The sequence below is a fragment of the Schistocerca cancellata genome, chromosome 2 (genome assembly GCF_023864275.1).
Source record: "Schistocerca cancellata isolate TAMUIC-IGC-003103 chromosome 2, iqSchCanc2.1, whole genome shotgun sequence".
NCBI lineage: Eukaryota > Metazoa > Arthropoda > Insecta > Orthoptera > Acrididae > Schistocerca > Schistocerca cancellata.
In genome coordinates, this window is record NC_064627.1 from 382,799,409 (window position 1) to 382,817,103 (window position 17,695).

The 17,695-nt window shown below is 38.3% G+C and overlaps 1 protein-coding gene across 1 annotated transcript in view; it reads left to right on the top strand.

The window, feature by feature from the left end:
* Window positions 1–17,695, top strand: part of LOC126154210 (uncharacterized) — a 79,486-nt gene that overhangs the window by 21,421 nt on the left and 40,370 nt on the right. The window contains exons 5-7 of the mRNA XM_049916122.1: window positions 6,152–7,633; window positions 11,163–11,731; window positions 13,054–13,138. Coding sequence (XP_049772079.1) covers window positions 6,152–7,633; window positions 11,163–11,731; window positions 13,054–13,138 — 2,136 coding nt within the window. The remainder of the gene's footprint in view (window positions 1–6,151; window positions 7,634–11,162; window positions 11,732–13,053; window positions 13,139–17,695) is intronic.

The following is a 17,695-nucleotide window of genomic DNA, read 5'->3' on the forward strand; positions in this document are numbered from 1 at the left end:
CATGAGTCACTTTGAATTTGCTGTAAGATTTGGTTGGAAATTGGGCATTTTTAAAGTAGCCAGATACCTTGTCATGTGCATGAACGGTTGCTATGCTATAGGTCACAATTCAAAAATACACTAATGAGCCACCCGGAATTTGCTGTAAGGGTTTTTATGTTGATCAGACGATCCTGAGGTAGCCAAATACAACTGCTTGGGAATGATTCATTGTTCTGTAACAAAATAAATCGTAATAAGCTACTGCACTTTAAAGATCACACTGAATGATGATGTGTTCTGTAGTCATAGACTGAACTTGGTTCAACACATGTTCAGTCAGCGTGAAACTCCATTGTCGCATGAAACCATCATTGATAGTGGTGGCCGCTGTACAGTGTGCAAACAAAACACAAGTTAGTAATAGTCTAGCTCGGGTTGACTTGGAATCCCCTCAACCTGACGTAATTGGTTTGGTAACTCAAGTTGACCTATCTCTAGCATGCAGTGTGTTGACTTCAACCGACATCTTCTGAGCCAAACTAGGGCACTTGAGCTCAGTAACAAAATTCATGAAATTACTCAATTTACCAATTTTCAAATTGAGACCACTGTAAAGAAAATATTTTGATATGATGAAATTTTCCAAATATACTTTACACCAGTGAGCATTTAAGAGTAAAATTACTTAGTGTTAACATTGTAGGACTTTAATTAAAACCAAACAACACTTAAAACCTTTTAGCAGTGCATAAAATAATTTACATAAACTCACAGAACATCCAACTAAACCTTAACTTGGCACATCCAGTGGCATTTAAATCACATTAAAGACTGTTCTAAGGAAAGATATATATGACAGCTGTAATAAGAAATTTGAAGGTTAAACTTTTACAAAACACTCTGAGCAGTCTCCTGCTTTGCACACAGTACATGCTAGGTGGTAGAACCTTTGAGACACCACAAGAACACAGCCAAGTGGCCCAAATTAACTGGTTCTAAAGCATATACAAAGATTTTATTACAAACTCAACACATTAACGTGTGCAATATAGCATGGCAACAAATAGCTGAAGCTCACACTCTGGGGATTGGATTTAAGGATTAGATACCCCCCCCCCCCCCTTTCTTCAATACCACTCTTTTTTACAGTATAAGAAATGACAAGTAAAAAATTCCTGTTACCAGATGATAGAACAGAGAACTGCAATAAATTTACACAGTTTTGCTGCATTTGCAAGAAACTTTATTTTTGGTTGCAAAACCCACACAACTGTACTTAATAAAACAATCCCATTAATAGCTCAGGGGTCCAAGGCTGGGCCAAATCTGTGAGGAGCGCCCACAAAGAACACTGGTGAAGCTTTAAAAGTCACATCAAAACTTTATGCTGTCCACATAGCAAAATTTGCTGAATGTAAGGTCATATGTTCTTATTCACTTTTCTCACCAAAGGACCAATGTAATAAACAGCAAACATGTAATTAAAAGGAAACCTTGCCATGGGAGGCTGAACCTCGTCAAACAAATCAAGTGATTAAAATAGTAAGATGATATTTAGCGGATATTGGATTCTCTCTGAGGGGCACCCAGTAGAGGAGTATTACCCACGTTAGCACCCATTCAAGTCACTCGACTGGCATAACCTATCATAATTGCACTTAGAACAGTGCTGCTGTGCTGCTAAATGAAAACAACTACTTCAGAAGCTTCTCACTGGATATTAATGGAGAGATGTAAACATGCAGCTTACGGTCCCATGGCAGTCTGTGGAGTAGAACGTGGGCACAGACACTGGTTTGCTGCATCACCAGTCCTTAGGCTGCAGTGGAAAAGACCCCTTTTCCTGCTATATCACCCACTACAGTGAAAGCGGCCTGCACGCCCGTAGTCGGAAGCACAGTTGCCAACTTGACACTCCCCGATGCTCCTCAAGACCCCAAGTTTTCCTGTTAGGCACCACATGCCTTGTTGGCGAACAGTCTGTGAGAGAGCTAGCTCACCAGAGACCTCTTGTAAGCTACCTGTGGATGCTCTCTAGCCAAAGATAAATGCGCACGAAAGCCTGGCCTGATTGGTCGATTCACAATATGACTTAGGAAGATTAAAGGTCTTTTGACAATGATGGCATTAGATATGGAACATTAGTTCAACTGATTAAATACGCCTTACCCTGAAATCAAGGTATTCACCTTAAATAATCTGGTTAGAACAAGTAAAACCTAAAGCAGGGTGCACAGGTGGTGTCTTGAATCTTGCTGCTCCCAAATATGACTACACTTCCTTGCTCACTGTTTTCCAATGTTGGATACTTAAACAAGAATTTGTATGTATTTCTTCCTTTGCTGTAGATCCTTCAAACAATCATTGGAAGAAGACATAGGTCACACCTATCTACAAGAAGGTTAGCAGAAGTGATCCACAAAACTATCATTCAATATAATTTATATCAGTTGCTATAGAACGTAGTCTGAGCTGAAACATAATGAGGTATCTTCAACAGAATGACCTTCTTCATGCAAATCAGCATAGATTCCAACAGTTGTGCCCCAGGGAAGTGTGTTGGGTTCCTATTTTTATGACATGGCAGACAATCTTAGGATTAACCTCAGACATTTTTGCACACGATGCAGTTATCTATAATGAAGTAGTATCTGAAAGAGGCTTCACAAGTATCCAGACAGGTCTTAATAAGATTTCCAAGTGGTCCTAAGATTGGCAATTTATTTTAAATGTTCTTAAATGTAAAATTGTGAACGTCACAAAACATGGAAATGTCGTATCCTAAAACTTTAGTATCAGTGAGGCATAGTTGGAATCATTCAGTTCATACAAATATCTGGCTGTGACAACTTGTTGGGACATGGAATGGAGTGATCACATAGGCATAATCATACGTATAGCTGTTGGCTATTAGTTCATTGACAAGAACTGGGAATATGCAATCTGTCTACAAAGGATATTGCTTAATCCTTGTAAGTCCATTGTTCCATTTCTTTTCAGTAATGTATAGTGATTAATATTACCAGCAGTTCTCAGGATGTGATCTGTTGTCACTTCAGAATGTAGCTGTTCTACAGACCAGCAGAAAATAAATTAAAATAATATAATACAAATAAATTAAATAATAAAAAAGATCTTTTTTATTATTTAAATGACATTGTTGCACAGTTTGTCCTTTCAATATGCCTGGCCCATACACTTAGTTAATTGAAAATACTTTAGTTACAGTTTTTGGTCACACTTTTTTAAAAGTCTAGAGAATTAAATTTTTTCTTCAGCCCTTTGTAGTAATGTGTAGATGTCATAGTAACATGTAGATGTCACAGAGAAGCAGACAACTGAAGTACTGTGGTTACTCTTTTGTGGCACAGTTGTCTGCCTATTTATGACTTATAATAGATTATAAGACAGGTTTGCTGGCCAGTACTTACCTCTAGTTTACTACTGCCAATAAACATATAAGACACGTATGAGTCATAAACACATCATCACTTTTACTTTTATTGCATAGGTTAAAAGAAATTCTTCACTAAACATATTTAATTATCTAGACTTGTAACACATTGTGACAAAAACTGGGAATAAAATAGTTTGAATGTTCTCAGATCACTGATAACTTTTGGTGACAATGCTACAATTAGTTAATGATATCCTGGGCTTTTGCAGAGTTGCAGTTTAATTAACACTTATGATCTTAATGGATAGTACTTGTCTGTAAATTGACACTGTGTGCTAGCTCTCTGGTAGTAAGTCTGTGCTGCCCAGTACATTAGCACCATCTGGTAACATCTGGGAAGATTGGAGCGCCAAGGTCCACCTTCCTTCAAAACTCATTGTTGCCTTATCTTCAGATATTTTTAGATTCCTTTGAGCTTTGTTACAAAATTTATTTGCTGCATATTCTTGATAATTGTTATATACAGACTGAACGAAATTTGTTTCACCTTGTAAAGCTATTATGGACACAAAAAAAGTGGGTCTAAATAAAACTATGATGCCTTTACATCAGTTAATGCAACATAAAATTCAATTTTAATGAGAATAAAAATAAATTAATAACCAATATTAAGTGTAGTTTTTAGGTGAACTGCTGAAAAATGTTGTGATTTTTCAATCAGGTCAAAATAGCCTGACACAGTTATTAATTTGGACAGAATTTATTGGCCATTTTCCACATTGTTTGGATGAATACTGGGATTTATAGGGGCATCACCTTAGTTTTGGTTTTGTTTTGCTTTAGGTCGCAAAAAACAACTGGGGTCATACGCGCCCAAGTCAAAACTATAGAACACCAAGACAGAGAGGAGTTAAAAAACGACTATACATCAGTCCCAATTGACATAATAGAAGACAGCTAAAAACAGGCACATGGAAAAAGGGCTAAAAAAGACACCATACAGAAACGGAGGTCCAAAACTAAAAATTAAATGACCTTCTCCATATTGCTTGGGTGGATAAAAAGTAAAACGTGGTCGACAGCCTGTGCTTCATTTGCTATAATGGCCAATAACTTATACAACAAACCCAAGCAGGAACGTAAATGGTTAAAAAAGAGGGCATTCCATCAGGAAGTGGTGGACAATTAAAACTTGGGCGCAATGTGAACAAAGTGGTGGGGTAGCGCCACTTATGAAATGACAATGGCCAAATAGGCAGTGCCCAATACGCAGCCTAGTTAAAATGACCTCGTACCGGCAGGAGGGCCGAGAGGAGGTCGTTCAAGCCACTGGGAGAGGCTTAATAAGCCAGAGATTATTACCATGAAGGGAGGACCATTGGTGATGCCAAAGGAACACAACCCCCTGACAGATGGCAACACAGAGATCATCAGAGGGAATATAGGAACTAGCGGGCTGAGGGACTGCAGCCTTGGCAGCAGCGTCAGCAGCCTTGTTTCCTGGCAGACCGACATGACCAGGAACCCACAAAAACATCACACTGTCTCCACCAAGAGTGAGCAAGTGACAGTTTTCCTGGACCCGCTGCACTAAGGGATGGACAGTGTACAGCACACATACACTTTGAAGGGTGCTGAGAGAATCTGAGCAGAGGACACAATTGAAAAAGCTGTGTCACCGGATGTACTGAAGGCGATAGAGTGAGGCTGGAGTAGTGTTCTTAGGAAGTGAATGAGGGCACCACTCTGACAGGTCCTGGGAGAAACTGAAAGGGGATGATGCGCATTAAAGTCACTGAGCAGCAAAAATGGGGGAGTTAGCTGCCCAATAAGCTGAAGGAAGTCTGACCTGCTGACATCGAATGACGGAGGGACATAAATGGTACAGAGGGAAAAAGTCAGATGGGGAAGGAAAAGGTGAACTGCAACAGCTTGAAGAAGGGTAGCATCACCTTAGTATTTGTATTAATATTAGTTGCAATGAAAAAATTGTACAAATAACCAAAAAAAGGCAGAATCAAAATTTTACTATCTCACAATGTATATACATATATCATTGATTTAAAATACCGGAGACTCATCAGTATAAATAATGTGACAGAGTTACATGCAATGTGACAAAAAATTAATCTTAATTTACAAAAATCATTACAAATTTGTTTCATTATTTCACAAAGAAATCTTCATCATCATTTAAAAATTCCTTGAGTGTGACAAAATTTTTGCACTAGGATGGTGCATAATTTTGTCCCCAGTAAACCTAGTTCCCTAATGTGAAAATTTTCATTTTTAATATATTATTCATTTTCATTGCTGTGTATTGAGCACGTGGGAGTAGAGCTTCTATTCTATGAGATGGCAAAATGAAATTTCTTTGCTTCTTGTGTCATATATGTGTTGGAAATGGTTTTCGGAGTTACTGTGAGTGTCATTTACATTTATTTGGCTTTTTTGTGTTGTATGCTGTTAATTACTATCAGAGGTAATCACCTTTTGCCATATCCTCATATGATGCAGTGATACCATCCTATCTCATTTTCTTTATGCACTTTGTAGACTAAGACATTTTTTTAAATTTACATACTTTACGAGTATTTGTTGTTGTTAAAATATTCTCTGCCATTAATCAAAATAACATTTTATTAGTCAATCCAATTGTTAGTTAAATTCACTAGTTTATAATTTTATGAGTAGACAGTTGTGTATATGTATAGTTTTAATTTTATAATATAAAACTATTACATTATTTTTACCATTATGTTCCTTCTACAGGTTTCACTATTCAACCCAGTCCTTGGTACGAGTACTCCAGAACTGCATTCATCTTTTGATCACAGCATCAGTGACAAATGCATAGGCAGCAGTAAAGTTCCCTCAAGTGGAATAATAAAAAGATCACCAAAAATTAAAGTTACCGCAAAGAAAAGTAAAGTCATATCAACCCAAGAACACAGTGAACGCCATGATTTTCAGGCTGATTTTGTACACCCAGATGATATAATTCATCATAAAAATGGCAATGTGTACATAAAAACATTGAAATGTAAGAGCTGTAATTTCAAAGCTGCCTGGGGCAGTGAAATGGCTCGCCATGAAAGCAAAGTCCATGGAGTTCTCACAAAATTGACACCACCCAAAAAATTTCCTCGACCAATACCTAACTTGATACCTATACAGCCAAGGGCATCAGTGCCAAGTGCATCAAAGCCAGTACCCATTCTGAAAATACCAACCATCCGTGCTAGAGACTTTAGCACAAGCTTTAAACCTGGAGTGTCACCTTTATCAGAAAATTCACTGAGTGAAAAGGATTTAAATGAAATATGTGCAAAATCATGTGCAAATAGCTCTCTTAGAGATTTTGCATCTGTAATAGGTGATGAAAACGCATTCACAGTTTCAGGAGAAGAAAAAAGTAAGTCATGGATGGATGAGTCACACAATACTATGTGGAGTGAACCACACAGTATAGAATTAAGAAATAATAACTGTTTTTCGGAGTCACTTAATGACCTGAAATTTGAATCGTCACCTGTGGGTACAATGAAAAAGAAAAGTTCTTCATTTTTGGATCAAATTAAAGAGAAATTATTAATTGGTCCAGGTGATTCCTCTAGTTTAGTGTGCACATTCTGCAACTATGAATGCAAATGTCTTTCAGAATTTGTTAGACATGAGAAACAACACAACTTAGGAAGTAACAGAACATTGTGTGTGGGAGGCAATTCATCCACTATGCTGAGTGGTACAGAGCTCTCGTCAACTAGATGCCAGCATTGCAGACAGCGCTGCAAAACAAGTGCTGACTTGGTCATTCATCTGCAATCATGTACAGAAGCAAACAGATACACAAAAGGGTCCAATGATATAAATCTTGAAACATCTGATGATGTGTGTGAAACGAATGGAGAACTTACGCTGAATGAACCGTACGTTGACAAACAAGAAACAGCACATCCCATGGTAAACAAAGTATTTGTATGGAATGAATTTGGTCAAGATATGGAGAGTGACCAGAATAGTCAGCTCCCATCAGATGAAATGCAGGAACAAGAACATATGACAGTTGACAATGAAACTGAGAGCTGTCTACAACTTAATGGAGGCTGCAAACCATCTGACAATGAAGTAGGCCTTGTTGGGTTTGAGACCGCTCCTGGTTATGGGGCTGTAAGTAACACAAGTGATGATGGGACTCCAGCAAGCAACAGTGACTCAGCTGTGACTCCTGGTACATATACTGTTGTTAAAAGGGTATGTTGTTTATATGCTTTGTACTATTATTATGAATCTTGTGAGTGTATGGTTTTAATTTGCCAAGATTTTCTGCATTTCAATAAAAATGTTTCTTTAATGAATATGAAAATTGACGCGCACACACACACACACACACACACACACACACACACAGAGAGAGAGTGAGAGAGAGAGAGAGAGAGAGAGAGAGAGAGAGAGAGAGAGAGGAGACCTTGAAGTTTATTGCATTGTAATATTCATTTTGTGAATTTTACAGTCATTAAACCTCCCATTTGCTATTTGTTACAATTTTACTGAACTCCTCAAAATGTATAAACATTATATTATTTATGAAATTATTTCGTTAATCAAATGAAAATGGCTTGAGTAATGGTTTGAAAATGGGCAAATGCATTAAAAGCTGGTCATTATTAACTCAAATGTGAGCACAACTAAGGCAGAAAACTATAAAGAAATAGTATATATCCAGTTATTAATGGTACAGGGTGTCCATAATAGAGTCTCAGTTTCAAAACGCTATAGAAAGAGAATCACTGATCAGAATGACATGAAATTTGAACAGCATATTATTGATACAGGGAGAAATGTCATGGAACAAAAAAATATTAATGAAAATTTTACCAATAAATGGCACTTTAAGAGTCTTAAAGTAAATGTAGTCAGCTACAAGTGACAGCAGAATCACAATAGGATGGCTGTGATTTGAGTTGTGCATTACACCATCCATACTGTTCAGTGTGCATGACTGCATAAGTTTGGCAGGCAACAGGTGTAGCACTGTTGGTTTGTAATTGTACTGGGGCCAGAAACCAAATACAAAGCAAAATGACGTAATTTTCTAATTGTTGTGAGACTGGAACAAGGAATCTTCAGTATGCTATCCACCCTTCTGTGTCACAAGTCGAAATCAAGTAACAGCCTGTTCCACAAGAGATCCGAGTGTCTCGAGGGTCATGTTCAGAGTTTGATGTGCAAATCATACCTTCGACTCAGCTACATTTGTAATTGGAGCATTGAAGACAACATTTTTCATATAGCCCCACAGCCAGAAGTCATACAGGTTAATATCAGTAGCAAAATGATGGCTGATAATTCTAGCCTTTCCAAAAGGCCTCTGTAGCATTGGCTGTGCCGTGTGTAGAGGAGTGCCATCTTGCATAAAAAAGATCCCACCCACACATCAACACTGTGGAAGGGATGGAATGACATTGGTGTGCAATGTGTGATGTCACCCACACGAGTGCTAAAAGCAATCCATTAATTTGCAGTTCCACAATAAATAAGTCAGATTTAAAGGCTGTAAATTCAACAAAATTCCTAAAAATTACAAGTACAAACAACTTAAATTGGAAAGGATGCATAGAAAGTGTTGTGGGGAAGGCCTACACTGCAAATGTCTGTCCTTTTTCGGAGTACTGCTGCGTGTTGTGGGATCCTTACCAGGTAGCATTAATGGGGTACAGGGAGAAAGTCCAAAGAAGGGCAGCATGTTTTGTATTATTGAGAAAAAGGGGAGAGAGTGTCACTGACATGATGCAAGATTTGGGTTGAAGATCATTAAAATAAAGGTGTATTTTGTTTCGGTTGAATCTTTTCACGAAATTTCAATGACCAACTTTCTCCTTTGAATGCGAAAATATGTTGCTGATGCCAACCTACATGCGCAGAAATGATCATCATAGTGAAATAAGGGAAATCTGAGCTTGCACGGAAAGCTATAGGTGTTCTTTTTTTCTGCGTGCTGTTGGAGATTGAAAGAATAGGGAATTATTGCGAAGTTGGTTCAATGAACCCTTTGCCATGCACTTAAGTATCCATGTATGTCTTGAAAAATATGCCGTCACCTTTCCAGAATGAAGTGGTACCAGTTGATGTGCATGCATGTTTTCCGTTGCCCACATTCTGCAATTCTGTGTTTTGACTTGTCCTTTGAGATGGAAATGGGCTTTGTGTCTCCAGAGAATGTTCCATGGTCATTCATTCTTCACTCCCATGTAAGTAAGAAATTCCAGAGTGAAAATTTGTTTTGCTGTCAGGTCAGCAGGGAGAAACTCCTGAACATGAGTAATTTTGTATGGATAGCAATGGAGGATGTTACGTAGGATTTTATACACTGTGCTTGCCGACATGTCCAATGTTCAGGCATTTCTCCATGCATGCATGCCACTGATCAGTCCTATCTGCAATACTGTAGTCAGACCTTCAACAGACATCAGATCAACTGCTTTTCTCCCTCTGCCAGATTGCACTTGAAAGGAACCTGTTTTTTTTTTTAATAATAATTTTCTCCAAACCGATAGCAGACATCAAACCAATGCCTTATTTCATACCCTTGACTGTCCAGAACTTTTGTAGGGCTACTGGCACACAGTCACCATTCTTTTAAAAGAACTTTACCAGCAGTCTGCAATCCTTATAGAACAGTTTAGTTGGGCATCACGGACACAAACTGAGGAACAGTTGTGTGCCGTGCGTGTGTTTGTGCTCATATCCTAACGCTTACAGCAGAATCTATTGGTCAAATTTATTTTAATTTTTCCCCCATGACATTTCCCCCCAGCATCAATAATACGCTGTTCAACTTTGACATCATTCTGAACAGTGGTTCTCTTTCTACAGTGTTTTGAAATGAAACTTTGGTTTTGGACACCCTGTACTTCAGAACTACGTTTATTTTCATAGCCATGAGATCCTTTTTACAAGAGAAATAAGAAGATTAGTTTAAGGGTAACATAATTTTGTTATAAACACCCTTGTGGTTTTTAATCTAATGAAAAATCTCTCCTAGCTTTTATAGTTGATTATGTGCTGGTACTAAAAATGTTTAGCTTCTAATTGACAAGGATTTATATCTTCATTATATATTTATTCATATATTTGTTTCAGACCTATATTTGTAGGTGTGTGCATTTTATTTTGAGAAAAACATTTACATTAAATTTTGAAATAATGAAGTTGTTACTTAGGGTGGTATAAAAATACGGTACCTTGATTAGCTGTTCATCTGTAAGTTCGCTTGACAGGCACGGCCAATTTCCTTCCCCATAATTCATTAACCTGAGCTTGTGCTTCATCTCTAATGACCTCATTGCCAATAGGATGTTAAACTGTAATAGTCCTTCCTTCCTTTTCGAGGATTAAATCATGGAATCAAAATTTCCAATATCTCCATTTCAAAGGAACCACAGAAATAACAGTGCTTGATTACAATAGACAAAGAACCAGCGCAGCACTAGATCAGATGTTCTGTTCTTATTAGTGATCCAAATACTAATTGTAGTTTGTAAACTACTGGAAAGGAATCAGTTCTGGAAATATGCGTTTTGTAGGTGTTCTGTGTTAAATTATATCTATTCTTCTGTGGTAAATTATATCTGTTCTTGTAATATTTCAAAATGACAGGATATTTATATAAAATCATACATAAACCAATCATCTTTGATGATCTGAAAAATAATTTAGGATCAGAATCGTACTTATATTACAGCAACAAAAATGTAATCAAAGCCTTTGCTTTCTCAAACAGGTATTCAAGTGCCCACACTGCACTTTCTGGGCATCCACAGCATCTCGATTCCACGTTCATATTGTTGGACATCTCAACAAGAAACCATTTGAATGCTCACTGTGTGCTTATCGCTCAAACTGGAGGTGGGATATTACAAAACATATTAGACTGAAAGTAGTCCGTGACAAGAATCATGCAGACGCAAAAGTCTTGATGACAGATGAAACAGGTCGACGGAATTATAGCAAGTATAACAAGTATCTAACAGCACTGAGAATGCGTGAATATCTTCCAATTACCACCGATCAACAAAGACTGCTGCCAACACCACCTCGTCTCACGCGTGCTCCTACACCACCAGCAGATGGGGTATGTGGTGTCCCTCCTGGTCCACTTCGCCCACCTCCACCCCTCCGTGCTGCACATTCTATGATCTCGTCAGTACAATCACAAGTACAGTCTCAAGAACAAGTGGTACAGAAAACAATATCTGGCCAAAAAAGATCAGCATCTGATGCTGCTCTTACAGATAAGCCCCCAGTTGAAGTCAAGAGAACATTGTGGAAGTGCAAGAAATGCAATTTCCGGTAAGACTGCATTTTGTTATGAGCATGTTATAAAGCTGTAGACTTTAATTATTGCTGGTGCAATAAAATGGATAAGTGTTCTGTAAAGCACCTCCGCATATTGTTTTTTTTTTTTTTTTTTAGAAGGCCATTCCTCACAAATTTTCAGTAACCAGTGAAGAGCCTGATAATTGTTAGAATTTCAGTCTACTTATGTTAACATAATGCTACAAGGGTCGTTCAACAAGTCCTTAGAGAAAGATAGAAAAGCGAATTATTCCAGGAAAAATTATTTTTACTTTCCAACGTAATCGCCTTTCAACTCCACATACTTTTTGAATTGTTGCTCCAAATTTTTAAGCCATTCAAAAAATAGAGTTTTGGGAGGTCTGTAAAATAGGCATCTATTGATGACACCCTTGTTCGTTCAAATGTGAACCATCATCTGCCGAGCCTTTTTTTTTTTTTTTTCTTTTTTCAAGTTTGGGGGAGGAAAAAAAGTCAATGGGCACCACATGTGGTGAATATGGTGGTTAGTGCAGTAATTTAACCTTTAATTTCATAATTTTGGCCATTGAAACTGCGTGGGTGGGCACCTGTGCATTGTTGTAATGAAAGAGGATCTTTTCTATTTTCAAATGAGTATGTTTTTCCTGGATTTTGTCACCAACCAGAAAAATAATGATGCATAATACTCATCTGTTATTGTTTCTCCCTTTACTAAGTAACCAATGTGGGTGTGATTCTGCATGCATCCCAAAACACTATGGTCATCATCTTGGCGGTCAGTTTCACCTTCTTTTCTTTCTCTGGAGCCAATTTGCCTTCAAAAACCCACTGTTTTGATTGTTCCTTAGTCTCTGGAGTGTAGTAGTGTACCCACGTTTCACCATTTTATGTGGCAATGCAGTAAGCAGGCAGGACTTCGACGGAAAATGCCAATACAGCATCAACATTCACCACATTGTTTTCTTTATTCTCCTTTGAGTGAAAATGCAGCACCCATTTTTCTGAGATTTTGTTACACCAAATTTTTTGTGCAAAATTGAAAACAGTGGATCTTGTGATAACCCTGTGGCCTCAATTATTTTGTTTACTTTGATTCATCAATCATGGATTTTGTCAATCATTTGGGACTGGTCAATTCCACCAGATGTCCTGAACACCTGCAACTTTATCTGCCTTCTAACAACAGATGGCACTTATTGCCAGCAAACTATTTTGATACTACGAGCGCCATCTCTTGGATTTTCTAAGCACATATTGAATGACCCTCATAGTTTCTTAAGTTACTTCATCATAGTGTATTGAAGGATTTGATCTAAAATATTTATTTCTTACAGTGATGCAAGCCGTGAACTAGTGCTTAGTCATGTCAAGGGACACTACCAGGAACGTCTTCTTTCGCAGGGTGGAGCTTCAGGTGATGTAAGTATTGACCTTTTGTATCTCAAATGTAGTATTTTTATTATTTTGTTATTTTATAACCAGGCAGCATAAATTTTGCAGTTTGTTTCATTTTAGTCAACAGTCATGTGAAAAAGCAGTTCTGTGAATTTTTGGAGGATACAGATGTTAACAAAAATCTTGCGCTCACTCAGTCACCTGTGTCTACAAAATATTTAACAGTAAAAGTAGTCATTATTTTTAGAGAAAAATGAGTGACAGTTTAAACTGATAAATGTCTGTGACACAAAAAATCAGTAATTATTTCTGCAAATACATGTGGTGATCGGATGTTGCTGATCGCATCACATAGCATTATAGACGTCTTTTGAATCTTATTAGTCTTTAATTCACATGGTAGCCCTTCTATTATAATCTGAGTTAATTAGTTTATCAAAACTAACATTCATTTGAGAAAACTATAAAATTTTGAATGAGGATAGTTCGCCAGAGCTTACCTTCAGGAGGTGAAATTCTTAGTACTGCCAATAGATACACATAAAAGTACAAGAAACTATCCTAGCTTTTGGAGGTATTATTCATTCCCTGGGGGAGAGATAACTCTGGATAATATGTCATGGTGATCTCTGCAATAGCCCCCTATTCAGATCTTTGGGAGGGAACTGACAAGGGGGAGGTGATCATGATAAAAAGATTGAGTAACTAAGGAAAGGGTAACATTGTGTGAGTCAGAGAGTGAAATAAATCCAGATGTGGTAAAGAAGCTTTGGTAGGAAGGTAGGGCAAAGAGTAGATTACTGTGAACTGTTCAGTGACAATATTACTCTCATCAGAATCAACAGGAAACCAGCACCAACAAATACAGTTTAGATATACGTGCCGACATCACAAGCAGAATATGAAGCACATTCAATGTGTAATTTAGTATGTAAAGAGAGACGAAAATCTAGTAATCATAGGGGGCTGAAATACTATAGAAGGGGAAGGAATAGAAGACAGAGTTAGGGGAGGATATGGACTCGGTAGTTGGAATGTGAGAAGAGAAAGACTAATCGAGTTTTGCAATAAATTTCAGTTAGTAATAGCGAATACAATGCTCAAAATTTAAAGGGGTTCAAGCATATTTGGAAAAGGCCTTGTGACAGGGGAAGATTCCAGCTGGATTAAATTACTGTCAAACAGAGATTCCAAAATCAGTGAGTGGATTGTAAGGTGTACCCAGGACCAGACCAAAATTTAGTAACTATGAAGACTGGATTGAAGTTTAAGAGAACTGCCTGGGAGAATAGTGAGGAAAGAAATGGGATACTGTAGTGGTGAGGAAGGCTGAGATATATTTGAAGTTCTCTGGGGATGTAGATACTACAGTAATTGATTTCTGAATAGCCAGTTCAGTTGAAGAGGAATGGAAACATTTCAAAAGGGCAATTTCGGAAGCTGGATGGACAAATATTGGCACAAGGAAGGTAACTGTGAAGAAACCTTGGGTAATAGAAGAAATAACTTCTATTGATCAACAGATGAAGGAAGTTAGGAAATGTTCAGGAGAAGACATATGTCACATGGGAATGAAATAAATAGAAAATGCGGGGAAGTCAAGGTAAAAGAGCCAAAGGAAAAATTCTAAGAAATCAATTAAGGAAAAGGTTGTTGGAAGGAATGCTTCAGCATGCAGAAAAGTCCAAACAACCTTTGGTGAAATTGAAAGAAAAGACATCAGTGTTAAGAGAATAACAGGAATTCTGTGTTAAATGCGAAGGAAAGAGAGCAGATGTTGAAAAAAGTATACTGAATGTCTTTACAAGGAAAAGGAATTGTCTGATAGCATGATAGAAGAATGCGAGTCAATATGGAAGACATATGGGATCCAAGAGAGCTTTGGAAAGCAAGCAGTCAGATGTGGTGCAAGGTAGGGATAACATTAATTCAGAATTTCTACTTCATAGGGGGAAGTGACAACCAAACGACTGTTCAAGTTGATGTAAAGAATTTATGTACCTAGAAACACAGCATTAGATTTTCAGGAAAATAACAGTTACACATTGCTCAACATAAAGTTAAGTCTGAGACTATTAGATTATCAGTTTGTATTTTGAAAAGACAGGGGCATTGGAGAGTCAGTTCTGATCTTGCTATTGATGGTGGAAGCAAGACTTTAAAAGAAATCAAGAAGGGCTCATAGTATTTGTCACTTGGAAAAAGCATTTGACAATGTAAAATCATACAAGGTTCAAAATTCTGAGAAAAATGGAAGTAAACAATAGGGAAAGACAGATAATATACAATACAGACAAGAACCAAGACGGAACAATAAGAATAGAAGACTAGGATTGAAGTATTTGGGTTAAATAGGGTGTAAGAAATTGATGCAGCCTTTTGCTCCTACTGTTCAACCTATATATCAAAGGAGCAATGACAGAAATAAAAGAAAGGTCAAGGAGTGGGATTAAAATTCAGGGTGAAAAGATATCAGAGATAAGATTTGCTGATGACGTTGCCATCCTCAGCGACACTGAAAAAGAATTGTAGGATGTGTTGAATGGAATAGCATAAAGAGCAGGTTAGTACAGGCAAAGAGGGAATTTCTCACTGGAAGTATCAAATATAGGGCCTAATTTTAGGAAGTAATTTCTGAGAATGAACATTTGGAACACATAATTGTATGGAAATGAATCGGGGACTGTGGGATATCCAGAAAACAAGAGAATTGAAGTATGACCTGAGATGTGGTGCTGTAGAAGGATGTTAAAGATTAAGTGGACTGATAAGAAATGTGGAAATTCTCATCAGAAGAGATACTCATGGAAAACATTGACAGGGACAGGATGATAGAACATGTGTTAAGACATCAAGGACTAACTTCCATTGCACTTGAGGGATTTGTAGTGGGTAAAAGCTTTAGGGGAAGATAGCACAAATAATTTAGGAGGTTGGTTGCAAGTGCTATTCTAACATGAAGAGACTGGCACAAGACAAGAATTCAGTGCGGACACACAAAACCAGTCATAGGACTCATTAAAAAATCCATCATTTCATTTTCAAGAAAGATGCAAGACAGTTGCAGTCAGTGGAATCTATTGCTGCAAGTTTTAACAATGTGCAAAACCTCAGTTTTGGTGCGGTGTACAATTAGTTTCAGCCTTTGAGATAGTTGGGTAGAGGAGGATCAGGTGAAGTGGCTCAGAGAGAAGGTATTGAGGTTGTGTAGGAATGCAATAGGGTGTCTTAGCCTTGGGTCCAGATCATGAAGGTATCATCAATGAACCTGAACTAGACTAGGGGTTGGGAGTTAGAAAGGTTTCCCCCAGATGGCGCATAAACAGGTTGACATAGGAGGGTGCCACGCAGATGCTCATGGCTGTGCCACAGATTTGTTTGAATATCTCCCCTTCAAAGGAAAAGCACTGTGGGTCAGGATATAGCTGGTAAGGTGTATAAGGAATGAGATGGTGGGTTTGGAGTGTGAAGGTTGTTGGGAGAGGTAGTGTTCGATAGCAATAAGGCCATGGGCATGAGGGATATAGTTTATATCAGCAGTGATGAGTAGGGATCTAGGAGATAAAGCAGTGGGTGGAGAGTTAGAGAAAGAAGTGGTTCCTATGTTTGATGTGGGAGGCTAGGTTTCAGGTAATTGGTTGGAGGTGTTGGTCAACAAGAGCAACACGTCACCCAACCATTCACCTGGTCATAATGTGCCGTTTTCCTGGACAGTGATCTCAAGCTCTCTGATGGCTCCGTCTGCATCTCTGTCCACATAAAAGCTGCTAACCATCAACAGTACCAACATTTTAACAGCTGCCATCCCTTTCACACCAAAAAATTACTCCCATACTGCACAGTGACCCATGGATGACATGCAGTATGAGAACTCCCTTGAAAGGCCTTCACAGACAGGCAATACCTCCCAAATCTAGACCACAAAGAGATTTCCTGTGCCATATCCTCACATGCCCCTAATCATTTCACCACCCCCAAGAATCAAAAGGAGTACCCTCTTGACACCCAGTATCACCCTGGACTGGGACAACAGAACCATATCCTTTTCAGGGCTGTGATTATCTTTCATAATGCCCTGGAATGAGGAACATCCTACCAAAGATCCTTCCCACTGCTCCTGAAGTGGTGTTCCATTGCCCATCCAACCTACACAACATCCTAGTCCATCCCTATGTCATTCCCAATCCCAACTCTATGCCACAGGGATATGATCCCTGTGGCATACCATAGTGAAAAACCTGCCCAGTTCACTGAAACAGCACTTCCTTCTCCAGTCCTGTCATGGGCTTATTCTACCCCACCAGAGGCTGGACTAACTGTGAAAGCAGCCATGTCATATGCCATCTCCGCTGCAAACACTGCACAGCTTTTTATGTTGATGTGACTATCAACCAGCTGTTGACAAAGATGAATGGCCACTGCCAAACGTCTGCCAAGAATAAATTTGACCACCCAGTGGCACAACATGCAGCTGAGCATAACATGCTCAATTTCAATGACTGCTTCACAAACCAGGGCCCCTGGATCCCTCCCTCCACCACCACCACCTTCTCTGAACTACACAGGTAAGACTCATCCTTA